Source organism: Colletotrichum higginsianum, chromosome 10 (genome assembly GCF_001672515.1).
Source record: "Colletotrichum higginsianum IMI 349063 chromosome 10, whole genome shotgun sequence".
Classification (NCBI taxonomy): domain Eukaryota; kingdom Fungi; phylum Ascomycota; class Sordariomycetes; order Glomerellales; family Glomerellaceae; genus Colletotrichum; species Colletotrichum higginsianum.
The window spans coordinates 208,043-233,447 of record NC_030962.1 but is presented as its reverse complement, the minus strand read 5'-3'; the positions used below and the strand labels follow the sequence as shown (position 1 = coordinate 233,447).

General features: G+C 53.0%; 7 protein-coding genes across 7 annotated transcripts; 4 read left to right on the top strand and 3 right to left on the bottom strand.

Moving 5' to 3' along the window:
- Positions 1 to 462: 462 nt before the first annotated feature.
- On the bottom strand, positions 463 to 7,713 carry CH63R_13518 (Non-ribosomal peptide synthetase; the record flags this gene model as incomplete). Its single annotated transcript, XM_018308492.1, has 2 exons — positions 463 to 7,254; positions 7,306 to 7,713. The coding sequence occupies 2 exons, from the start codon at positions 7,711 to 7,713 to the stop codon at positions 463 to 465; spliced, it is 7,200 nt and encodes a 2,399-aa protein (XP_018150810.1).
- A 2,191-nt stretch (positions 7,714 to 9,904) lies between these two features.
- Positions 9,905 to 11,690, top strand: CH63R_13517 (MFS transporter; the record flags this gene model as incomplete). The annotated part of the gene is made up of 2 exons (XM_018308491.1): positions 9,905 to 10,285; positions 10,365 to 11,690. 2 exons carry the CDS (start codon positions 9,905 to 9,907, stop codon positions 11,688 to 11,690), a joined length of 1,707 nt encoding a protein of 568 aa, XP_018150809.1.
- Positions 11,691 to 12,147: 457 nt separating this feature from the next.
- Positions 12,148 to 13,344, top strand: CH63R_13516 (Methionine vitamin-b12; the record flags this gene model as incomplete). The annotated part of the gene is made up of 1 exon (XM_018308490.1): positions 12,148 to 13,344. One exon carries the CDS (start codon positions 12,148 to 12,150, stop codon positions 13,342 to 13,344), a length of 1,197 nt encoding a protein of 398 aa, XP_018150808.1.
- Positions 13,345 to 14,412: 1,068 nt separating this feature from the next.
- On the top strand, positions 14,413 to 15,007 carry CH63R_13515 (Trypsin-like serine typically contains c-terminal pdz domain protein; the record flags this gene model as incomplete). The annotated part of the gene is made up of 2 exons (XM_018308489.1): positions 14,413 to 14,569; positions 14,658 to 15,007. The coding sequence occupies 2 exons, from the start codon at positions 14,413 to 14,415 to the stop codon at positions 15,005 to 15,007; spliced, it is 507 nt and encodes a 168-aa protein (XP_018150807.1).
- A 3,283-nt stretch (positions 15,008 to 18,290) lies between these two features.
- On the bottom strand, positions 18,291 to 18,797 carry CH63R_13514 (uncharacterized protein; the record flags this gene model as incomplete). Its single annotated transcript, XM_018308488.1, has 1 exon — positions 18,291 to 18,797. The coding sequence occupies one exon, from the start codon at positions 18,795 to 18,797 to the stop codon at positions 18,291 to 18,293; it is 507 nt and encodes a 168-aa protein (XP_018150806.1).
- A 4,187-nt stretch (positions 18,798 to 22,984) lies between these two features.
- On the top strand, positions 22,985 to 23,801 carry CH63R_13513 (uncharacterized protein; the record flags this gene model as incomplete). Its single annotated transcript, XM_018308487.1, has 2 exons — positions 22,985 to 23,125; positions 23,184 to 23,801. The coding sequence occupies 2 exons, from the start codon at positions 22,985 to 22,987 to the stop codon at positions 23,799 to 23,801; spliced, it is 759 nt and encodes a 252-aa protein (XP_018150805.1).
- A 1,332-nt stretch (positions 23,802 to 25,133) lies between these two features.
- On the bottom strand, positions 25,134 to 25,405 carry CH63R_13512 (uncharacterized protein; the record flags this gene model as incomplete). Its single annotated transcript, XM_018308486.1, has 2 exons — positions 25,134 to 25,234; positions 25,309 to 25,405. 2 exons carry the CDS (start codon positions 25,403 to 25,405, stop codon positions 25,134 to 25,136), a joined length of 198 nt encoding a protein of 65 aa, XP_018150804.1.

The window sequence follows — 25,405 nt, the reverse complement described above, 5'->3', positions numbered from 1 at the left end:
CCAAGCAAGATAGTCCTGGTTGAAATAGGACAACAAACTGTGTTCCGAAAGAAGTGAACCCCAATGATAGCGCGACAGGTTTGTCAACTGTAGAAGCAGGTGTTGAAGCAGTCGTACTGTCTGTCACTTTGAGCAAGCTATACCGCGATGGAGTTTTACCCCATGTGTCCGTCAAAGTTGCTGCAGGCGTGTAACAGTGTGCATGAGATAACGTAATACTTGGCGAGGAAACTGTTCAAGTGTCAAGGAGTGCAGGTTTGTGAGAGAAGGACGATGCATTATACAGGCTACAAATTGAATAAGACGCCATAGACAGTCCATCCATATTAACTGCCTGGAATATAGAAAACTACTAAGTCAAAGACGGTCAAACTTCAAAATCTACCAGTTAAAAAAAAAAACCAAAAAAAAACCGTTGCAGTCCCACGCGTAATCGTCTTTCTTTTCTGCCTGTCCTGCGCTTCACACAATGGCTACAAAGTCAGACGAAGGGCTTGGTGTCCTCAGCGGCGTGACCGCGACTGACACGGACATCCCTGACTTCGTCTCGCTGCGGCCGTACCCCAAACGCTTCGAGTCCGCCGCTGCCTGGTTCCAGATCGGGGTTGTGGGCGTCCTCGAAAACACCTGTGGCCTGGGGGACAGCAGCGTAGGCTCCGTCGAGCTGTCCCCATCCACGCTGCTTGTCCTGCTCGATTTCACATATCCGATGGCGACCAGGTACTGCAGGCTCTTCCTGAGCGCCATTTTCACCGAGCCCTGGTGCTCGAGCTGGTCCTCCATCGTCATCGAGCCCAGAGGCTGTCCGAGTCGACCTCCCGTGTCGTCGAGGAAGTGCAGCACCGGCCAGAGTCTGTGCGTGGACCCCTTCTCCTCGACGTCATCGTGAAGAGCGCGTAGCCAGGACTTGGAGTCCGCAGCTGATGTCACGCTGTTTGTTTCCTGAATGACGATGTTCCAGTACTCTCCCATCGTCAAGCCGTTGAGGATCTTCTTGACAAATGGAGCGTCGTCATCCCGCGGATGGCGAAAGCAGCTGCTCAGAATCGTTTCGGCTACGAGATCGACTCCTGCGGCAGCAAGCCAGAGATCGCGCTCGTCGTTGTCGAACAGGCCGATGTCCAACGCGCTTGCTGTCACTCGCCAGAGAAAGTCGTCGGTGTTGGAGATGCCGTCGGAGGAGCTGCCCATGATCAAGCCTGGCTTTACGATGCTCACGAGAGAGCCGTAGCCAGCCCTCGTGAGCCGCTCGGCGTACCGCGCAACCAGGATCTCGGCGACGAACTTCGTCTGACTGTACGCCGGGTACAGCTTGAGCTCTTGGGCGACCTCCAAGACGTCGTCCGGAGAAGTCGACAGATGGCCTCCGGAGACATAGGTCAAGCGCACGGGTCGGGATGCCGCCGCGTGTGTCAAGGCCGTCAGGAGGTTCACCGTGGAGAGCACGTTGGCTGGCGTCAACGCTTGGTAATCTGCCATCCAGTTTACCACTGCTCCGTTGTGGACCACCGCATCAACCAAGTCGCCATCCACGCTTGTGCCATCGAGGCGTGCCCACTGACTGGCTCCGAGACCAAGGCGCGGCATTGCCAAGTCGCCATGCCAGACTTCGATGCGGCTGGAGTACTCCTCCAACCACCAGCTGCTGCCGCCGGCAAGCTTCATGAGTCTCTCAGTCGCATGTTCAGAGTCCTGGCCCCGCACTAGAGCTATCACCTTGCGAGTCTCTGGCCGTTCCAGAATTTGTGCCAGCAACTGGTTGCCGAGGAACCCGGTTGCTCCCGTCAGTAGGATGACTTGGACAAGGTCGGCCCGCGCCTCACTTGCTCGTGGAAGTGGGAGGGCAGCGAGTTTCTGGTCGTGGATTTCTATGTCGCGAAGCAAATCGAGTTCCTCGTCTTGATGAGCGCTGTGGCGGTCGTCGATGACTAGCTGAGCGATGTCTCGGATGGTTGCTGCGCTGTTCATGTACTTCTGAATGGGCAGGCTGACGTTATAGGTTTTTCGGACAAATGTCGAGAGCGAAATGACCTGGATTGAGTCCATCCCAGCGTAGTACGGATTGAAGTTGTGGCCGCGCAGGGACTCTGCGAGCTGATGATCGCCTCCAGAGAGTAGATCGGCGAGCTTGTTGCCGATACACACGGCTATATGCTCATCGGCTCGTAGGAGATCAGTGACAGCGGCAGCGTCATCTTCATCAAGCCGAGGCTCTGGGACCTCGGCAACAGAAAGCGACGAAAAAGAGTCTCTGAGTGTACGTCGATCAAGCTTGCCCGTTGATGTGAACGGAATCTGCTTGACTGTGATGATGTGGGACGGGACCATGTAAGCGGGGAGGACTGAGGCAAGCTGTTGCCTGAGACGATCAGAAAGCCCGTCGACGACAACATCTTTGTGTTCCACGAAGCCGCTTGTTTGGCTGCCGAGTTCAATGAAGGCAACCAAAGACTTTGTTGACACTCCTGGCAATATCAGGGCGTCGACGACAACGATGCTGCCCAATGGCAGCAACTTGGCGAGATGGTGTTCCACTTCCCCGGGCTCGATCCTTTGTCCACGAAGCTTGATCTGTGTGTCCTTTCGCCCAAGATACGAAACCGTACCGTCAGAGTTGAGCATGCCGAGATCGCCAGTCTTGTACATCCTTCTGGCGACACTGCCGGCCTCGAAATGTGCGATCCACGCCGGGTTGGTGATGAATGCTTTGGCCGTCTTTTCCGGGTCGCCGAGGTACCCACGAGCAACATTCGGGCCCTCGATGAGTATCTCGCCGGTGCTGCCGATGGGAACCAGCCTGTCGTGGTTGTCGGGCTCGACGATCCAAACCAGCGAGTTCGCACCGCGGCCGATAGCATCGGTTCCGAAGTGGCCGCTGCTGAGGTTGGCGGTTGTGCACACGCTGCCCTCGCAAGGCCCGTAACTGTTGATGAGCTGGACGCGACTGGACCAAGTCTGAATGGCATCTAGTGTCATGGCCTCGCCACCCATGCACACAGTCTTCATCGTGGGAAGGTCCCTGGGGTCCAGGGTGCGTGCGAACGATGGCGTGAAAAAGGCCCAGTCCGCACGCGATCTTGTGATGAAGCCGGCCAAGTCGTTCATTCGCTCTTCGTCGGAGGGAATACAGATGCACGCCCCGAGGATGAAGGAGTTGACAACCTCGATGACACTGACGTCGAAGACGTGGGCAGAGAACTGGAGGACCCGCGAGCTTCCCGACATGTCCATTGCTCCCGCGTGAGCATGTGCCGCTGAACACAAGGTCTTATGCTCTTGGACAACGCCCTTGGGCTCTCCGGTGCTGCCGGATGTGAAGAGAACGGTGGCGGCGTTGTGCGGTTGAACATCTGTGCTGGAGAACGGGGCGACTTGGAGTTCCTCGAGTCGGGCAAACAGACCCGCGTCAACGACAACAACATGGACATCCATGTCCAGAAACATGGCTGCGTTTGCGGCCGAGGCTACAACGACGTTCGCAGAAATTTTTCGGATGACGAATGACTTGCGTTCGGGGGGATGGGCCGGGTCGAGAGGGACCATTGTACCGCCGGCCTTCAGGATGGCGAGCATCGAGACGACCGTGTACATGGACTTTTCGAAGCAGTACGCGACGTTCACCTCTGGCCCGACTTGTAGTTCCACGAGGACGCGGGCCAGTCGGGAGGCCATGACGTCCAGTTCAGCAAAAGAGAGAAGACCGTCCCACGCGAACACAGCCTGTGCATCTGGCTGAGAGCGGGAATGCTCTTGGAACACGTGGTGGACGCAGGAGTCGACAGTGTAAGGAGTCTTCTCGTTCCACTTGCGGATATCGGCAAGATCTTGAAAGGTCGGCCGGCTAGAGAAGTCCTCGATGCGTTGGTTCTCACTGGACACCAGAAAGTCCAAGGCGCTTTCAAAGTAGTCGAGAAGGCGCCCCATCTGGGAGGATTCGAGATACCGGGTATCGTAGTTGACGTTGAGGAACACAGACCGCCGCCCGAGGTTGCACTCAACCATGACGGCGTGCGACCTGAACTTGTCAAGATCCTGGGGCCTGTCGAAGCCGATGAAAGGCTCGCCGTCCACGGCCATGTCGACCTCCGGCTGGACGATCATCATGCTCTGGAAGTCACAGGCCGCCCGGCATGCCGCGTTGACCCGGGCAATGTTTTGCATGCCCATCTGCTCGTAAGGAATCATGTTGACGGTGCTCATCTGGATGTTCTCCAGCAGATCGCGAACCAGAGTCTTCCTATCGCACCGGACCCTCAACGGGACCGTCGCAATGATCGGGCCGAGAACAGACTCGATATTGTCAAAGGGCGCGTTCCTCCCAGAGGTAGTGACGCCAAACACGACATCGTCGGAGCCACTGAAGCGGCTGATGACCAGTGCCCAAGCCGCGCGGAGAATGTTTGTGGCCGTCGCTCCTGTGCTCGATACCGGGAAAGGTACCGTGCGACGAGCGAAGGCCGAATGGTTCTGTCCCGGAGTGCTTGTGTCCGTCAACGGCTTTGGCGGGAACGCAGTGAGCTCGACTCCCTCAAACACCGAACTCCAGTATCTCGATGCAGACTCCTGGTGCATGCTCTTGTAGTACTTGACAAACGAGGCAAAGGAGGCTTCAACAGGCTTGAGAGCGCCGGCGAAAGCAGCTCGGACGGACTGCAGGGTGAGGGCGACAGCATGACCGTCGGTCACGGCGTGGTGTACTGTCCAGACCATGCGAGAGGCACTTCCGTTGGGGGCATAGACGATACCGAAGCGGTTGAGCTGCGCACCAAAGCTCAAAGGCTGCTTCAAGTCCATCTCGAGGTACTCTTCGAGGTTGAAGCTCTCACTCCAAGCCAGGCTCTCGCGGACGACAACTTGGAGTATGCCGGAGGACAGCGTGTCGACAAGGCGAGTGCGAAGAATGCCGTGGACTTGGGCCACCGATTCCCACGCCCTCTTTAACCTCGCGACGTCGGCGTCTGCTGGGAGGTGCATGACGTACTGCACCAGGTACGAGTTGGTAGTTGAGGTCGACAGAGCCATGAGTCCCTCTTGTAAAGGCGTGCAGGGGAACGAATCCTCAATGTCCTCAACACCGCGGCCGCATTCATCCGCAATCTCGTCGAGAATCTCTGAATGGCTTGCGCTGTCGCCCAGAAGTTCCAGCGGTTGCGTGCTGACCGTCGTCCTCTTGCTCTCTGTTGGAACAAGGCAAAGATCCTGCAGAACAGGGGTCTTGAAGATCTGCGCGACGCTCAGCTGTAACCCCTTTCTCCGCGCGGCGGTGACCAGCCCGATGGCTGCAAGAGAATCACCTCCGAGACGGAAGAAACTACTGGTCGCAGGTATCGCGGCCGACTGAACACCAAGCACTTCCGTCCAGAGCTGCCGCATCAACCGAAGCTGGTCCGTCTCCTCGACTGGCTTCGTGTTCTTCTCGGTTTGCGCGAACGAATAGAAATGATCCGACGTGAGCGCCGCTGCTTCGCGACGCAACCGCTTGACGTCTGCTTTGCCGTTGGGGCTCAGAGGCAGGTAGGAAAGAGGGATGTAAGTCGAAGGATGCATCCATGACGGAAGCCTCTGGGAGATCTCGTCTTCGACTTTGGGGATTGCTTCCAAGAGAGGTGTGTGCTGGCGAGACATGATGCAAGGCGACTGAGAGAGCTCCCTTTCGCTCATCTTTTCCATGCAAACGAAAGCCACCAGAGCCTTGGACTGGGGCTTGCTCCCCAGCCCTGGACGTTCGAGAACATCCACAACGATGTCCGTGACACCGAACGCCGCCCGCAAGTGGTACTCGACCTCGGACGCCTCCAAACGCTGGCCGGAGATCTTGAGTTGGGTGTCTTTCCGTCCCTCGAAGTGGATGACGCCGTTCTGATCAAAGCGACACATGTCGCCGGTCCTGTACAACCTGGACCGTCGACCACACTTGGCCAGCCAAGGTGGGTTGCGGATGAAAGCCTGGTTTGGGCCTTCGTTCTCCGCGAAGTTCAAGTAGCCCCTCGCAAGCTGTGGGCTCTCGAGAAGAAGCTCTCCCGGTGCCCCAACAGGAGAAAGGCGGTTGGGATCCTCAGGGTCGGCAATCCAGCAAAGCGTGCCAACGCCGCGGCCAATGACCCCGGCCTTGGCAGAAGGAGGCAAAGGGTGCATGGTTGAAAAGACTGTGTTCTCGGTAGGGCCGTAGGCGGCAACGAGGTTGCGTCCAGGCGCCCATTTCTCGATGTTGTCCTGGCCTATGGGCTCTCCGCCGAGGACGATCGTCGCCAGGCCGGGGACCTCGAACGGCTCTAGCAGCCGAATCAAAGAAGGCGTGAAGAAAGCCCAGTTGACCCTCTTCTCTTGTATGACGGCCGTGATGTTGTTTAACCGCTCGTCTGCGGACGGCACGACGACACATCCGCCAAACGCAAGCGTCGTCAAGATCTCGGCGATGGAGGCATCGAACGTGTGGCGAGCATACTGGAGGGCCCTGGTCTTTTGGTTGAACCCGGTAGCCTTGCCGTGGGATATGACGGCGGCTGCGCAAGCGGAGTGGTCGATCATGACTCCTTTCGGCTCCCCTGTGCTTCCGGAGGTGAACATGATGTAGGCCAGATTCCAAGGCTGCGGGGAGAGTGGGTGCGGAAGTGGTGTATTCAGAGCTGACTGGATCCATGCTTCGTCCAAGGCAACTACGTTGTCCGAGAGCCCAAGAAGTCGTTGCTCGTGAACCCTGGAACAGAGAATGACCTTGGCCTTGACTTGACCCAAGATGTAGGAGATGCGACTGTCAGGCTGGGAAGGGTCCAAGGGTACAAATGCACCAGAGGATCTGAGGACTGCCACCGTGGCAACGGTGTTCCAAATGCTCTTGTCGAAGAAGAGAGCAACAGTGGACTCCGGGCTGACGCCTCGTTGGCATAGTTCATGGGCAACCTTGTCCGATGCCTCGCCCAGCTCAGCGTAAGACATTTGACCATCCCAAGCCTCGATGGCCGGGCTCAAGGGCGCTTCATGAACGTTGCGCTCAATCAGCTGGTGCAAACACGTGTCGGAACGTTCAGGGACGGATTGGTTCCAGTCCAAGCACTGTTGGTGGTCGAGGTCGTTTAGGAGCTCGATGTCGGATAGCTGTGAATATGGATGCGAGACGATGCTCTGTAGCACCTGGCGAAATGTGGCCAGGACGCGTTTTGCTTGCCAATCTGAGCACCAGGATGGCGTGTATTCACACTTCAGCAGTATTCCCTTGGTGAAGGGGTCCCAGCTAGCCGTGAAAAGTACTTCAATCTGGATTCGGTCAGTTTTGAGCGCGTGAGGGTCTTGTCATGTGTGACGTACGTTTGTGTCAATACTCTTGACACTGGCCAGAGAAGGGATGTCCAACAGCGTTTGAAGATCGTCTTCGAGCGCAATGACTGACAAAGCGTGTCTGAAACTTGCTTCTTTCGCCAACTGGGCGGTTGTGGTATCGTCATGGCCGGCCTCTTGGAGAAGCGTCACGACCTTTTCGTTTCGGACAAGAGTCTTGCTCCAATGCTGCCAGGTTACTTCATTCCCCTGGAAAACCAGACTGGCCGACTTGGTGGGCCAGAAAGACTGTAACGAAATCGCGCAGGCAAGTCGAATGACCGAAGAGGCCGAACATCGAGCTTGTTTCTTGAGGCTTTGAAACTGGTGATGATGGAAAAAGAGAACTTCCACGGCCTTGAAATCCGAGCGGGCAGGTGTATCAGTATGGACTAGCATCTTGTCTACTTTGTAGAGCCAAGAAAAAGGCAGAAATAGAGCAGCTTGGCGCTGAAGGTTACTCTGTCAACGGGGTGGAAATACATGTAGGTGTGAAGGGGCATCGGCTTCTTGAGAGAAAAACCTCTGTCGCGAGATGATGTGCGGGCACACTATTCCAAAGCCTGGCCCTTGCTCAGTCCAAGGTCATCAAGGCAGCAACTTCGTCCATGATATCGTAATCTCAGGGGCACCAGGAGCACACCACTTTCGAAAAGACGCCCCCTACGTCGAGGATGAAATCTCTTCATGGGCAAGCGGAGACCCGAATGTGAGGTCATTCGTATTTCGCCACGGCAAGGTGCACTTTTGAAAGCTCTACCTTGGAAACGGAAGGATCAGGAACTGCTTTGCCATCTTTGGCTAGACGCAAATAGACCACAGCCATTGCATTCATCTGACTGGTCTTCAGGGGTTGAATTCAGCACACACGAAGGCCTTTGCCCGAGAGAGATGAAGACCGATCACCGAGGTTCCGAAGGGGGCAATATGGTTCAAGAACCGATAGTTCGTAACCCCTCTTCTGAGTACGAATGGCACAGTTGAGTGGACAGTCACAAGTATCCGTACCTTGCCTAAGGGTTGTCGCCCACGGGGAAGCATCCGGAGCAATGGAGACCAATCCAGACTCTCGGGCGGCGTGATCCATCAGGACTGAGTAGAGCGTACAGCCTCTGTCAGTTTGCAGGGAAAGTGTTGGGATGACGATCCCTCGGCACGAATTTGGCAATAGTTCTCGGGCGAGGTGACGTGACGACGAAGAGGGTGGGAGAGAAGAGGCGAGGCAGGATTGGGAACACGATCGTAAGCCCAACTGGCGATTAACTCAAGAGCATATGGTAGCTGTGTTTATGAAAGCCGTTTTTTTTGTCAGGCTTTGTTAACGACTGAGAATTCTTTTTGGAAAGAGTCTTGTTCAACGAAAGTAGTCGACTTACAACTTAATACCCAAACTACACATCTGCAGTTCGTGAGACTGCAGCCTTACGCATCGGCAGTGACCTGCAAAAGCTGCAGCATGCACCCCAAAGTGGAGCTATTCATCGATTCCGGGTCGGTGGGCTGTTTTCTCCCCTTTGGCTTACTGGGTTGTGTTCGAAACCTGGGTCTCTTTTGCGGGCGTTCGAGGCTGACCATCTGACGGCTTATCGTCCCCGAACTCGCGGAACACGAACCATGACCAAGCCTATGCTGACAACCGAAATGAAGACAAGACTTAGCGGGCTTCTGGAAATCCCCCTTGTCCTTCTCTGGCAGGTCGAACACAGAGCTACGAGTATCCCACCCCGAGTGTCCGATCCTACCAATCAGCAGAAGACCCAAACAGAACGGCTATTGGTGTTCTGGCCGGTGCGGGATGGTTTCTTGCCTAGAAAAAAAGCGAGTTGAAGGATGGGAAATCCTCTTAAGCAGCTTCCTCTTACGGCATGAGAGTTTTCCCTGGTTGGCCCTTTTGAAGAGGATTCCTGCATCTCACCGGGCTGAACCAAGACTTGTCACCGTGGCATAGGATTTGCCGCTAAGAGTCCAGTAACCCTTGCACAGTTCAGTGGCGGCGTGAGTGAGGTGAGCAAGTTCAGGATTAGTGTGTCTTGGAGTGATACGATACACTCAGCACCCATTCTTCTCGGAAACGAATCCGATCCCAGGCGTGTCAGTTCGCCCGAATGCTTTCGCGAATGTCGAGACACTTGTTCCCCCAACCTGAGCAACAAGGATTCAACCAGGGAAGGGCTACCGAATTTCCAGGACCTAGCCAATTCGGCACTTTCAGGCCGCAGCTTTGGATCGATGGTACCAGTCGCCTACCTCGTCTGAGCACTACGTTACAGTGTGGGTTACCCAGGGGCCTGGATCCTGGGTGTGTCACCGTCAAGTGTGATAGGATTTCCAAAGGCATGATACCCTGCTCACTTGGATTGCGACGCTCGCGATAGCAGTTTTGCCACAAAATAGCGCGATACAGCTTTACAGGGCATACTTGGCGAGAAATGTAAGCTGTCCGATGGTGTTCTTGTTGCCGCCTCTCGAAAGGCAACACTCAGCCTGAGATGTGTGTGCCCTAGTGAGCTACTGCGTCCGCACTCCCAACACTTATTCTGTTCCACCTTCGTCAGGGAAGTGCTGCAAAAATCGCTTTACCATCTTCAACATGGCGTCCATGCAAGAAGGAAAGCCAGCAATTTCCGGTTCGGAACTGAACAACGCTCCACTGTCGTCCCTTGGCAGCTCAGAAACCAGTTCCGTGACGGAAGGGATGGCGGTCGCCGTCGACGAGAAAAGTGGACGTGTTCTGATATCCAGCCAAGAAGCGAAAGAAGCCAACGAAGCCGGCGACCCGGACGATGCAGACGACGCAGACGTGGAGTATCCTCAAGGGCTCAGGCTGGTTCTCATCATATTCGGGCTCGCCATGGCCGTGTTCCTGGTCTTTCTGGACATGACCCTGATCGCAACCGCCATCCCCGCCATCACGAATCAGTTCAATTCCCTGCAACATGTCGGGTGGTACGGCTCTGCGTATATGCTCAGCGTAAGTCTGCCACCAGTCATTTCAAAAGCTTCTCATCGACGTTCCCCGCTAACGCTTCTCTCAGCTTTGTTCCTTTCAGTTGGTCTACGGGAAGTGCTTCGAACTCTTCTCCCTCAAATGGACCTTCATGGTGGCCATCGCCTTCAGAGAGGTCGGCCTCGCAGTCTGTGGGAGCGCGCCCAACTCTGTCGCCTTCATCGTCGGTCGAGCCATTACGGGTATCGGGTGCAGCGGCATCATCATCGGCGCCTGGGTTGTCCTTGCTCATTGCGTGCCCATCCGGAAACGCGCCGTCTACACCGGCTTCCTGGGCGCGTTCTCCGGAGTCGGCGGCATCATCGGACCTCTCATCTCGGGGGCCCTGACAGACAGCCACCTCTCCTGGCGATGGGCTTTCTACGTCAGCATCCCGCTCGGTGTCGCCACGCTGGCCTTGATCTGCTTCTGCTTCCGGCCGCCGGAACAGCGCGACCAAGACAGGAACAAGACCATCAAGCAGAAGCTCATGGAGTTTGACGTGCTCGGACTGTCCATCTTCTTCGCCTGCATGATCTGCCTCCTGCTGGCCCTTCAATGGGGCGGTTCGGAGTATCCTTGGAACAGCGGTCCCATGATTGGCCTGCTTGTCGCGTTCGGAGTTCTCCTCGTCTGCTTCATCGGCGTGCAGATGTGGAAGGGGGACAAAGCAGCTCTGCCCCCGCGCCTGATGAAGATGCGCAACGTCGCTTTCGCCTGCTTCTATGCTGCTTGCATCGACGCAGCATACTACACGGCAGACATCTGGCTCCCGATTTGGTTCCAGGCCGTCAAAGGCGAGTCGGCCAGGGAGTCTGGCATCAAACTTGTCCCTTATGTCGGCGGAGAAGTTCTCGCCGCCTTGACGGCGGGCTACCTGGTCACATTTACTGGCTGGTACAATCCTTTCATGCTCATCGCCACGGTCCTAGCATCGATCGGCCTAGGCTTGATGACAACATTCGAGATTGAGACCGGGCCCAGCAAATGGATCACATATCCCATCATTGCCGGAATCGGGGTCGGCCTGGGATCGCAGCAGCCGATGATGGGAGTGCAGTCCACGCTGGCACTCTCTGATATTCCAGCAGGCACGGCTGCCGTCACGCTATTCCAAAACCTGGGACCGGCCATCCTCATGTCCGTCGCCAATGCCGTCTTTGCAAACGGCTTGACAAAACACCTCCACGGCACGGGAGGCTTCAGCGGGCGGACGATTGCCGACATGGGGGCCACCAACCTCAAAGCAATGATCCCAGCAGACCTGCTTCCCGCCGTCATTGAGGCCTACAACAAGGCACTCAAGGAGACTTTTAGCGTGCCAATGGCTGTTGCGGTGATTTCCATCGTTGGGGTTGTCGGTATGAAGTGGAAGAAGTTGCCTGCTTAGGGGTTTTCTTTGATGTCATTGATCTAGCATCAAGCAAGTTAAGCCGACATTGCTTTAGAAGCCTCGGAGAAAACAAGGGGCAGAGCTCGCCTAGAGTGCTATGTTCTCGACGACGGTGTAACACATACCCTAGTCTTTCACCAATGAACGGTGCTATTTTCACTCTCATATATTAATCCATGAAACCGATGGGGCTGGGGCTGGCTCAGCCGGACCAATTCACATCCCGCGGCCGAGTTGCATGGAACTGGGCTACACCGCATTGCAATGGTCCACGGATGTTAGTGGATCAATATGAGTAAGTGACCATGATGACTAGGCCACACAGCACTTTACTTTCAAAGCGCACTGTGACTTCTACGACGCCAACAGGTGATATAAAAGTCTGGGCAACAGGCTGCTTCAGTGTTGAGCTTCCTTAAACCATCTCCCATTTCTCTTGTGCTCACACATCGTCATGGCTCCCCTCTTCCGTGCCGACCAAGTCGGCTCCTTGATCCGTCCCGACTTTCTCCTGGAAGACCGCGCGTCACTAGGCTTCTACACCGACAAGCTCTCGGCCGACCAGGCTGTAGCAACATCTGCCGCCATCGCCCATGCTGCACAGAAACAACTAGACCTAGACATCCGACCCATTACCTCGGGGGAGTATGAGCGCACAATCTTCTTTGGTGGCTTTTTCGAGAACCTCGAGGGGATGGAGGTCCGCCAGGATCTCAGAATTCCTCAGGACTTTCGTCCTGGCCTGCCCAACGTGACTGGTCTGGCCAAGATGGGCCTGAAGCACTTCGCCGCCGTAGTCGCCACGGGCAAGATCAAGCATGTCAGTTCGGCGTATCTCCCAGCCTGGGAGATGATCAAGAAGAGTGTTCCTGAGGAGTACTGGAAGGACTGCAAGATGTCCATCCCCTCGATCACTTGGCAGCACATGTACCTCGCCAAAGGAACGGCCTTCACCCTGGGCACATACGCATCAGACCAAGAGTACTTTCTCGATCTAGCCGCCGCGTTCCGGGCCGAGCTGAAAGCGCTGTACGACGCGGGTCTGCGTTCAGTTCAGGTGGACGACCCCAACCTGACTTTCTTTATCGTGGAACAGTTCCGAGAGGGTCTCCGGGGCGACGGGATCGACCCCGACTCTTTGATGGAACTCTACATATGGGCGCACAACCAAGCTCTTGAGGGTCTTCCGCTTGACATGCATATAGGCATTCATCTTTGCCGCGGTAACATGCCAAACGGGCCCTCTTTTGCAGAAGGGTCGTACGAGAAGATTGCCCGGCATGTTTTCCCCAAGTTGAACTACGCCACGTTTTACTTGGAGTTCGACGACCCTCGTATCTCTGGCCACTTCGAACCTTTGCGATTCGTGCCTCAGGGCAAAAATGTGGTGTTGGGTCTCGTGTCGACAAAGATGGCCGAGCTCGAGGACAAGGAGGCACTGGTGCAAAGGATACACGAGGCTGCCGAGGCCATGGCCAAGGGTCAAGGAAGAGCCGTGTCTGATGTTCTTGCGGATTCGCTGGCCGTCAGTCCTCAGTGTGGCTTTGCTAGCCACAGTATCAACAAGGGTGTCGCTACGGAAGAACGAATGTGGGAGAAGCTTGTGCTTGTTCGAGACGTAGCAAGATCTGTTTGGAAGGACGCTATTTAAGCATGATAGATCAAACAAACTGAGCGATGTTGACAGATGAAGTGGTTACGTAGCTATCATTATGCGCTCGAACGAGCTGAGAATTGCCAAGATTTCCCCCCCAACGTTGACATGAAGTTGCTCGTATATCATCGTTTGAGATGAAGTGACAGAATTCGAGACAGATTGGGACGAATCCCGAAGAGAAGTGTATAACGATAGCGAGGCCCAGAATCAGAAAACTGCGGGGGGGATGGCCGAGTCCATAATGATTTGGTTTCGGGTCGGCGTTCAATATAAGCGCCGAGACCGAGGCCGTGAAGACGGGGCCGGCAGCTTCGACCCACAGTCGTCTGGCGGGCCCGTACTCACACTGTGTGTTCTCGGTTTCGCATTGGAAACGGATGCACATACATCTATCTATCTAATGGCTCGCTTGGACGGTGCTTTCTTCATCAACTGACTCGAAGGGTACTGCAAGCCTAGCTATTGCCCATCTTCGTTGTGGCGCTGCTCAGTTGAGTCCTGTGAAGGAATGAGAAGTAATTCTGGTCTGGTGCAAGGTTGTGTCCATCTTCTTCTCATCCCCTGCAGGCAAAATTATCTGCTCCGTGTTGATATATGAGGAGAATCATTACATCAAACTCAGATACGTCAAGGATTCACCAACTGACTATAAATATCCTGTCATTTGTTCGACTTTGCTGAGTTGGGAGTCGTGACAGAACAGCTTGGTGACAGTTGGTGTGGCCATCAGGAAGTTTCAAAACGGAACAACGAGTCTGTCTTTGATTGCCCAAGCAACAATGGCCGCAGTCAAATCCAGAGGATCATGAGGTGAAAGTGTCACCTCAGAGCAACCATTGCTGGCCAACGGTGAGCCGAAAGGGAAGTGAGATTATGTAAACACACAGGACAGGACAGGACAGGACAGTACAGAGCAGGGTTACAGGGATACCCTCCCTGACAAAGGGTGCAGATGCCCCGCGCGCGCGCGTCCAAGCTCCCCCGCCAAAATTCATTCCAGCTATCGCGATAAGCCTCAGCCCCGCGACTTCGACGTCACACTAGTCGCTTTCCCCCCAGCCGATGAACGCCTTCTCCTCGCGGCTTTTCCACTCCACGCGCACCATGGCGAGCATCGGAAACCTCCAGCGCATCACCGCCGATAAGCTCTCGACCATCCTCTTGGCGGAGCAGGCCGCCGCCAACCCCTCGGTGGCCGTGGTCGACGTTCGCGACGATGGTGAGCTTCCCAACGGTCTCCTTGGGATGGGAAGAAAGAACCAATTCAAGGGCCTCCCTCGCTCGCTCGCTAACCTGTCCCTCGGCAGATTACATCGGCGGCCACATCAAGGGCGCCATCAACATGCCCTCCCGCAGCCTCGAAGCCACGATGCCCACCCTCATCCGCCGCCTCCAAGGCAAGAAGACCGTCGTCTTCCACTGCGCCCTCTCCCAGCAGCGCGGTCCCAGTGCTGCCCTTCGCTACCTCCGAGAACGCGAACAACTACTCGCATCCAAGAAGCCTCAGGGCACGGCCGACGAGTCGGCCGACACAGAACCGCAGACCGTTTACGTGCTCGACCGGGGCTTCGTTGGGTGGCAGGAGGTCTATGGCGAAGACGAACGCCTGACCGAGGGATACAGGAAGGAACTATGGAAAGATGGTTACTGGATGTGAGGGCCGTCAAAATATACGAATATTACGTGGCAATCGGCTTCTGTTGTTGCCGGGAGTAACATCATTGGCACAACACGAGGTAATTACATTTATGAGCAGCGGGTGGAGTCTTGCCATCATCCTGTTCTCGTCCATTCCCTCTTCAGCTGGCGTCTTGCAGGCAAACAAGCCAAGGTCAACATAAAAGTCCATGTTTTTGATATTGTTACGTAGGCTGGGAGTAACGATGACCGAGCTCGCCGTCATCGTCGACCCCGAGGACCCGGCCTACAAGACCCCCCGCCCCCGAGTACATTGCTGCCAAGACGAAAGGCTGGCAACATAAAGAACAAACTTGTGAGGGGTCCCAATGCTATCTGAGGGTCATGGCTAGGATCAAACAAACTGGAACAGGCCGTGCCAGTCGTTGGCTAGAAGGGAAATGCATCCTCAAGGAATTCACATTCACGGAACAGCGAAGTCTAGGAGAAACTAAACGAGGTAGCCTTGGATTCGAACTTTGTAAAAGTTTTGTTCCCTCAGCTGCAAACTCTTTGATCCATTCCATCACGTCGCCTGCCACGTCGCGAAGAAGCTTAGCTACTAGGTGAGCTGAGACGTTGCACCCGTGACTCTCATCCAGCCAACCCGCGGATTCCAGATGTTGCTGCTGTTGCTGGGTGTGCCCGTACCCATCAAGCAACCCCCGCGGCATCCCGAGCCACTCCTGCTCGTCCTCAACCAACAAACTCTCGAGGATGTCCGCCCTAACCAGCAGCCTCTCGTCGGGGCCTGACGCAAAGTCCTCGTCGTGAACATTTTCAGCCCTCAAGATCTGCTCCCGCAGACTCATCAATCAGGGATGCACCGCCGACACAGAGTTGTGCACCGTGACGAAGCCCCCCGGAGAGGTCAAAGTCACCACAAGTGGCCGGAGCTCGGGTGGAAAGTCCTTTTGGCGCAGGTTGTACATCCTCGTCGAAGCCCTCCTGGTTCAGCGTGTACCAATCGTTCCGCCAGTCGCTCAAGTGCGTCTCCTCGACCAAAAGCAACGCGACGGGCCGCTCCGTCACAGGCTCTTGCGAGACTGAGTGCCAGCTAGTGCCGCCAGGGGTTTACCGCCAACAAGACTGCCTACAAGCCTCGCGCGGGGTTATGCAGATCGAGATCTTCGGTCACGACGAAGAAAGTCGAGCCAAGGGGACCCTGCAGCGTCCAATAGAGCTAAGAGAGATGGTTTTTTTGGAAAAGAGTTCCCCGAGCTGCATCGGTGCTTAACCATGAATGCATCGTGATCGCTCTTGGCAAGACGCGATATCCCGAAACCCCAGACCATGCAACCACTCACTCGTAAGTATGGCTTTCGAGACTTCGGGGAACGAGCCATTGAATGCGGAAAGTGTTACGTGAATACACCACGAATGCCGAAGCTAAAATGACGAGCAGATCAGAGCCAAGTGATCGCTTCAAGGATTTGCTACTGGAGCACCTCCATGTCAAACGTTGCGAGGACTCTAAATCACCAGACTGCGACAACCCACCTTTCCCGCCTAGACGGCACAGCTTCTTCTTGTTCGTTTCTAACATTTAACCTTGTATGTCACATTCTCTTACTAGGATAGTTTCGAGTCGCCTCTATACCTGTTCTGGTTTCTTACTAGGTTAGGCTCGTTTCTCTTTTCCCGAATGGAAGTAGTCATGAAAGGTTTAAAACATCGTCTTTTAGCTGCAAGATCAAAAAGTTTTAAACATTGTGGACCCGGGTTATTCTCCAAAACCATCTCTTGTTCGTCAATCCCCTGCCGGCGCAGTCCTCGCCTCGTTTAAGTAAGATCAACAACCCTGTTTTCTAACTTCATAATTCTCTTCAACGCCAGGAAGGTTTGTGGTTTGCATAAACGCTTTCTTCAGCCCTGTTTTCTAACTTTATACTCTTCTTCAACACAGGGAAAGGCTGTACAGATAGTCGTAACACACACTTCCAGCCCTGCTTTACAACTAGGTTATGGTTATGATTTACTCCCCCCTGGCACTAGTGCGGAAGTCAATCAACAACCACCCTTGATGACAACCTCCGATGTACTGTGGTTGCAAGCAAAAGTCTTTTATCCTCGCCAGGTAGAATGTGAAGGTGAAGCCACACTCGCCTCCACATCAGCACATCAGGCTTTCAATCGTACTCCAGCCATTCAGCGTTATCAACAAGGGCTAGGCTACTCAGTCTGACCCTGCACAACACCAGGCCAGGGGTTAAAACTCAACTCACACCCTTGTACAGACACAGCTCTGCACCGTTTTCTTCACTTTTGGACATCGAATCTCATTCGCACTTTCGGAACCAGATTTCCGGATGAGTCTCTAAATGAGGGGTAAAGCCACGGAGGGCACCGTCCGAAGAATCGGACGCCCAGGAACAAGGGGAACGAGTTCTTTCAATGGAAGAAGAGAGCGAGAAAAACTCAAAATTTGGCTGCTCAATTGGTAATCCAAGATGGACTCAATCGGTAAATCGGAAACGAGAGTATGCATGTCCCTACTTCCCTACTTCCCTCTATGTTGCCAGTTGCGGCCTCAGCAACCTCTTCCAGTCAGCCTTCTTTTGACTCCTCATTAGTACGCCCTTCGTCGTCTACAGATTTCCCCACTGCCACGCGTCCTATGTTGTGTCTCAAAAGCCTTCACTGGTCCAGCTCAACTCAATATCCAAGCTAAGATAAATCTTAACCTAATGATTCACCATGCTCTAAAAGGATCTTTCTGCATTTGCAAGAAGTTACCAAAAAGCAGTTTGTAGGGAAAACTAGTATAACCTCTATACTTTAAAATCTTTGCGGCCGCTAGTTCTTTCCTAACTGCTAGCATTAGGAATTATAAGAGTTGTCATATTTCCCTCTTTTCTTCCCCCTCTTAGGTGTCCAAACACTTTCCTACGCCAAAACCGTTATCTCTGGAGGAGAAAAACAAATTCTCAATATGCACTTTATTACCATTCTCTTGGGAACTCTTGCAGCTACTGCAGCCGCAATTCCTATTGCCGTCTCCCCAAACCTCTCCCACCTTCCTGCCCAAGCGCTTAAAGATGGCATACACAGTGAAGGTCTCAATGTCAAAGCAAACAACGAAGGTAAAGTCAAGATTTCCTTCAACAATCTTTTTTCATTAAAACTAACATTACGGTCACAGATGCACCTCGTATCCAAGCTAGAAATAAGACCTTGGTTGATATCCCTGACTTGGATAATCAAGATTACGGAGCGTCTGCTCCCCTTGATACTACGCACGCCAACTATAACAAGGAGAGCACTTACAACAATCCTAACAACGGCTTTCTGATTGTTCCAAGAGCAAATTCAAAGTCAGGCGGCTCAGGGACGAAGGGAGGAGGCTCGGGGACGAAGGGAGGAGGCTCGGGGACGAAGGGAGGAGGCTCGGGAACGAAGGGAGGAGGCTCGGGAACGAAGGGAGGAGGCTCGGGGACGAAGGTAGGAGGCTCAGGTACGAAGTCAGGAGGCACGAAACCACCGAAATCAAACTCGAATACTACACCAGGAACGAAGCAACCGAAAACAAACTCGAATACTACACCAGGAACGAAGCAACCGAAAACAAACTCGAATACTACACCAGGAACTGTGAAGCCAGCAAGCACAAACTCAGGAACAACGAAATCAGGAACTATGAAGTCGGGAACTACATCAGGAACAACGAACTCAGGAACAACGAACTCAGGAACAATGAAGTCGGGAACTATGAAATCGGGAACTACATCAGGAACAACTAAAAATACGAACCCTATGTCGCCAGCAAACATGATGAACCCAAAAAGAGGCACGGATCAAGAGGTAGCAGCCGCCGACAAAAAGTTCAATAAGGATACTCTACGAAAGGAGGACAGGGATTATATAGACAACCTGGACAAAATCCACAAAGACAAATGTGGTCCGGAGTGCAAACAGTCTGTGGACTCTTACAGATCTGGCCTGTCCGAGCAACAAAAGAAACAGAAGCTGAACCCAAATACTAAACCGGGTGATAGGGCAGGAAGAGGCGAAAGCAACTCGGCAGAAGACACCTATCAGCACAGACTGAATCACGAGCGGCTGGTTAGGGGTGATACTGGTATAGGTGCTGCGAATCAACTTGCGTCGTGGCACTCGGTCGAATCCGAGAAAAAGAAGGAGGGGTTGGCTGCCGCCGCCAAGAAGGAGGAGGAAAAGAAGAAGGAGGAGGAGAAGAAGAAGAAAAATGGCAATTAAGGAGTCGACTTGAGGAATCAGTTGGACCAGCGACTCGTGGATGGTTACAAGTAGTCGGAAACTTCAACTCGTGATCTTATTGAAACACTAAACACTAGCTTTCATTAAGTCTATTCGTGAATAGCCTGGGATATCAAATTTGCTCAAGTTATCTCGATTCTTTCAAGCATAAGAGAGGGACCAACTTAATAACCTAAGATAGCCTCAGCCTTCTTATTGAATTCAAGGAATCAATGCAGTAAAAGCATGATTTTGACAGCCGTAAAAACTGCCAGAGATACACATCTTCTTGCTAAAGTGCGTAAAGAACTCTTTACAACTATTAAACCTTTGTCTAACAAGAATAACTGCGTAACGATTGATGTAGCAGCCATTTACCTAAACTACCTACTTATTATGCTAAAAATTGTATAATGCCCTTTACTTTGCTGTTTGTTCTATAGGTACAGTTTTAGTGCACTACGACTTCTCTATAGGAGACCAGTTTGTCCTTCAAAAGAGCGCCAAATTGCAAATGGCAACCAGTGCTACTCACTCTGACCCAGCCGTCAGGAGTTCGACGCGACTTTATTCAATCCGGAGAGGTCTTTGAAGTCGAGCAAGCTTCTTATTTACACGCCATCACAAACAAAACCGCTCTGCCCCATTCATCCAGCTTGATCAGATCAATTATGATACCAGCATTTACAGCAATCTTTATCTTCGCGTTTGATTTTCCAGAGTCCTATGCTCCAGTCAGCCTGCTGCAGCACGCATACATGGTTAAATGTTGAAACCCCCAAGTTCAATGTGCTGCTAACATTACGGCGAAGTCAAGGAATGGAGCAGAAATGGAGTTTCGGAGATATTATTGCGTGTTGCACACAGTAGTCACGAGACATTCATGTTGACAACACGACCTTTTTCTCCGCTACAACGACGAATGCTTGCAGACCCTGGGCAAGAAGCTACATTGTTGACCACTGATTTGAAGCGAGTGAAGAATCGTCAACGAAGTATGCTGATGCATGGCTTCTCTGTGTGACCATGTAGGCTCATCCTCAGGAGGCGTCAGAAACACTGCCAAAAGCATCACCCTTCAACAGGAAATAGAGTCCAGCGTGGTGCTCATTTGCCGATGGTTTGTGCAATACCGCCCTTAGTACGTTTGATTCATCCTCAGTGTCAGCCGCTTAGCCGAATGCCGGATCCGAGTCTCGGCTCCCACGTCGCATCTCACACGGCATGACTAGCATCTCGCGGGAATGTGGCGTGTCTTCATCTCGGCGATAGTTTGCCGGGGGTTAGGATGCTCTCGCTGATCCGCGCACCCCGCATTCTTCAGGTTCCTCTACAGGTACTGTGGTTGCAGGAAAAAGCTTTTTATCCTTGCCAGGAAGTCTGCTTTGCCAGTGTGTCTGACAAGGGCGGGGTTAGGTGGCCTAACCTTGCGGGATACATCGTACCTGGCCTAGGGTAAAACTTACCGCATACCATAGTAACTCTAACCTGTAAGACCCTAGAGGTTCTACGAAAGCTTGTGCCTCATTAAGTTTTAAAATGCGAGTAGAGGTTATCCATGGCGATCAAGGGCCGAAACTCGTGTTCGAGCTGCCCTGAAATCTAGATGCAATTTAGGCATTTAGAGCCCCTGCATTGTTCTTGATCGATCTAGCGTTGATCTGGATCGGCCTCGCATTTGATCTGTATGCATCCATCAAAGGAAAGTTTCCGCCAAGTAGTTCTGTCACGGTCTTGGGGGTTGCTCATTTCCGTCTGTTAGCACAGGGACTCTGAGTCTCGGGCTCGTTCTTCGGCTGGATTACCATCAATCAATGGCATCTAAGCGCTCAGGCCCCCCCACGATTCCCCTTGCCTTCATGTTGGTCACCAAACCCTTGCCCACTCAACAACCATTAGGCACTGCCATGATGACCGACGACTTTCATCGTGTCAGCCAATACAAACGATACAGCATTTGACGCCGCAAACTGGCTTAGCGACAACAACATTCGACCACTTGTTGTCGTACCGCAACCTGCTCGTTGACACCGATTTGATTGGCTTGACTGTAATCTGGATTATTTGCCAGGCGACGGTCGAAAACAAGGACCTTTCAATGATTAATGCTCCCAGATTCAGGGAAATCGGGCTTATGGTCCAACAGTCTTTCCTGTTGAAAACGCAAGAGTTGTGAAAGCAAACAACGGGGTAGTCCGATAAAGCCGTTGCGGGTGTCATCATGCATGCAGACGGCGCTCCTATGGGGAGGGGGGACAAGTCGTGCGAATTGTGAAGAACAAGTTTCTTTGGTAGTGGAACCTGGTAATACCGGGATTAGCAGACTAACATTCCATCTGATCTGGAGATATACTTTTGAAAGCGTATACTGAAGGTTTCTGGTTGCTGCTGCGGCAGTGTATGGAGGCAGCTTTCGGCCCGGTAGTACGTGCCGAGCTCAGGCAGTAGTGCCGACAGCAATGCCGAGTCCGAACTCGGCACAGTGTTGGCAAGTCCAATCCAGTGCACACTAGGCCATCGCTACATTTGAATGCCGATATCGTTTTCATTCTGTACAGGAACCGCAACTCTGGGGCTGTTTTTCGCATCTTTGGAGAAGCCTGCAGATGTCAATGGTATCGAGCAAGTCAACTCCTCCTTGAAGTGTATTGAAATCATGCTTCAACCATGGTGAGTTGGGAGCTAGGCTTTAGCTGCCACATACAACCTACGGCATGTTGCTTACTTTGTTTCACACGATAATGGCACAATGTTAATGGCATCTTGAGATCCATACATCCAGCAAAAAACGAAGTCATCACGACTCAGCCTGTAACACTGGAATGCCCAGATGGAAATGACTGAGTCCGGAAGACCCCGGAGTTCCAGATGGTGCCACCACGACAACAGCTCCACCTCGCTCTCCCACGCCCTAGCACAGCAGATAGCGTAACGGTCTTTGGGTTGGTGATCCCGTACTCTACTTCTAGGTCTTGGTCATGGTTGGCGCCAATGGAGACGTGGAAGATGGACAGAAACTCTTTCCATAGTTCGACGTTCCAGGACAACTTTTTGATTTCGCGGAGCAACATGTTCGTTTCTAGGACCTTGTTTCCCGCGTCCTCTGGGATGTCTCTGGGTGAAGGCTTTGGACAAGTGACCGATGACTCTGTCGTTTACTCCAAACGGGCTGTTGCGGATGCATCCTAGGAAGATTCGGTCATTTGGCAGGGTAGTCAGGTCAGAAAGGAAAAAACCTTGCTTTTGGAACGACTCGGGGCCATCTGTCTGAAGACGAGGTGCCAAAGAATACTGTGCATCCTAAATAAAGTGAGTGTAGACTTGAATAAACAACTAGAGTGCAAAGATAGGCAGGATGGCTGTCTAGCAAGACTAACATCTTCTCCCTTCAGTCTGACATCTTCTGATCTCTCCTTGTGGTTGATCTAGGCCTTTTGAGAAGTCAAAAGATGGTAGCCGTTCGCAGGTGGTGATGTGTGATGGTTAACATTGCAGCTTTGAGGCCGCCTGGTGTGATCAAGGGACTCGGATGAATCTGGACAAGTCTCCATATCTCTTGGCAGGCTGATAGGCACACGAAGCGGGTTCAAGAGGTTCTGCCTACATAAACTAAGCGAATTTTGGCATCATCAAGGCACGAATCTATCCCAACAGAAAAGTATAGGATCCAACAACAACTCGGGCACATTGCATTCGATCATGAGGAGTGTTTTAGCGGTTTTCACGTCACAGAGCTTAGAAAATGCAGCCGATTAAAATCCTCCTGAGCTTGTTTCTCCTTCTCTCACTTGCTGCTTCAGTCACCTCTTTCGTCTCCAAGATACCCAAGTGCGCAACGCAACCATTACAAACGCCGCACCTATGGCCCACATCTCGCGACGAAGTACCTGTCTGACCACACTGACATCGATGTTCACGCGCGGATGCGTCTTTCTTTACAGGCCTTCACGGCGTCCCCAAACATCGGTCACAGACTGCTATGGCTCGCCACCAAGGCCAGTCATGCTCCTGCCATTGAGGCGCTTCTGGATGCCGGTGCCAGTCCGCTTGGGGTCGACGAACTGGGCAACCCGTCGAGACGGACCTTCGTTGCGGCCAGTATTCGAGGCGACGTCCGAATCGTGGAACTCCTTGTCGAGGCTGGGGTAGACCCGAACATGTTCCTGATCGGTGGGCAAGATGTGCAGCCGGACTGGTATACATGCCCTGAGCTCGAGGCATGGCAGCATGGATACTGCCAGCCAAGCCCCTGTGAAAGCACCTACCAATACGAAAAGATTACAACCCCAATCACCCTTGCCGTTGAGAAAAGTCGCACGGCACTGGTTGAGTGGCTTTTTAAAACGGGCCAGATACATCTTTCCAAACGAGGATACTACCGCAAGTTGGAGGGTTCTCTGTTGGAAATGGCCGCAGGTATTAGCCATTTGCCGACATTCGAGGTGCTCATGCAGCACTGCGACTTGAAGAACGGAACAGACAATGACCAGCATCACTTCCGAGTCTCAACTTTATTGTATAGAGCGGGAGGCACAGGTGATTTTGATTTTATACATTAAGTTCTCCGGCAATTTGGTTTCCCGGTAGACGATGTCGATTCACCGACAAAGAGACACGAGGAAATGGTTGTGGATGTTTTGGCTGGTGCAATTGAAAGCTCCAGAACACGAGCGGCTGTCATTCAACAGTTCCTTGGCTATCTTCGAATACCAGGATAGGCAACAATCCCAAAGCTGGCGACATTGGAGATTTTTTTCAGATATGGAGGTAATTTGGCAATTCAGGGGATGACGTTGAGAAATTCGCTCTTCTGACGCAGCTCGAAGAGCAGCGCATTCGCCAAGCAGGAGCCTGGGATACATCGGGGGTCAAAGAATTCAGCAAGGGACTTGGCGCGTCATTGAGCCGCGCGATACCAGCCGATAGTCCCCATATCGTTAGGTATCTAATCGAAGAAAAAGGCATGATCCAAACGAAGCCAGCAACGGATACGACCCGGAATGTTCCATTCAACACCTCGAAAGCAGAACCAACACGGCCTTGCAGGCTGTCATACGGGCTCCATCATGGAAGGTGGCGCAATACCTTTTCGAAAACACCAACCCTTACATCTCTGGTCGGTTAGAAGCAAGACGCCACTAATGGAGCACGCCACTCTTAGAATCCGTTTATGAAACCATGAGTCGTTGGATCCGCCCCCCCCCCCCCCCTAGACCAAACAGAAGGCGGACACAAAACCATCCATCAGCTCCTTCAGCGACGCGGGCCGATGTCTGATATTTCACCAAGCGGCGTTCCGGAATTCAGGAACGGTTCAGTCATCCTTAATGTGGTCGAACCCAGGAAGTTCGGTCATCAGCCCAATATTTGCCTTTGCTGGGGGGTACGCTAGCACCATGCGACCAAAGTCTGATCTAAAGGGGAAATGGATTGCTTGGCTGGAGTTGACGGAAGAGGACGAAGAATGGTGGCCAAGGCTGCAGAAAATGATCAAGGTGCCACCAGAGTCTGTAGTCGGTCACGAAAAACCTTGAGGGAATGATACGGGTGTAGGGTGTGTGGGCTCTATAAGTGGATGATGGACTACTAAGATGCGAGGCGGCGTCTTTTTATGCGCTGTTAGAAAACCGATTGTCACGAAATTCGATTCTTCGTTCTGAGTCGACTGTATTCGATGAACTTGATGCCAGGGACAGCAACTACATGATCCAACATACTGTTTCCGGTCTTGTGGTGTCTGCCTCCCTGCTATTGATCCAGCTCCGTTGTTCAGCATTTCAGGCCATCTCCTGCTAATTCGAAATCATTGTTGTAATACGTGTTATACTGGGAGGGTCTATTTCGTGACATCGAGAATTGACTGTGTTCAAAGGCCCACGCGGCCATGCCACTTAAGTGCACTTGCCGGTGCTGTCGGTGTCGGAGGCCCAAACGCAGGCACCTCCGGCACCAGTCTGGTAGTTACAGCAGTCGGTAGTTGAAATGCAACTCTCTGTTAGACAAACCAAAAGGTCAGCATGGTTCTATTGTTCTCCTGTCAAAACTCAAAAAGGTCGAGAAACTTACGACCAGCACCGAAACAGCCGGTGTTCTGTCTCTCGGCGATGTTGGGGGCAGCGAAGGCCGTGGCGGCCAGGGCGAGGATTACGGTAACGAACTGCAT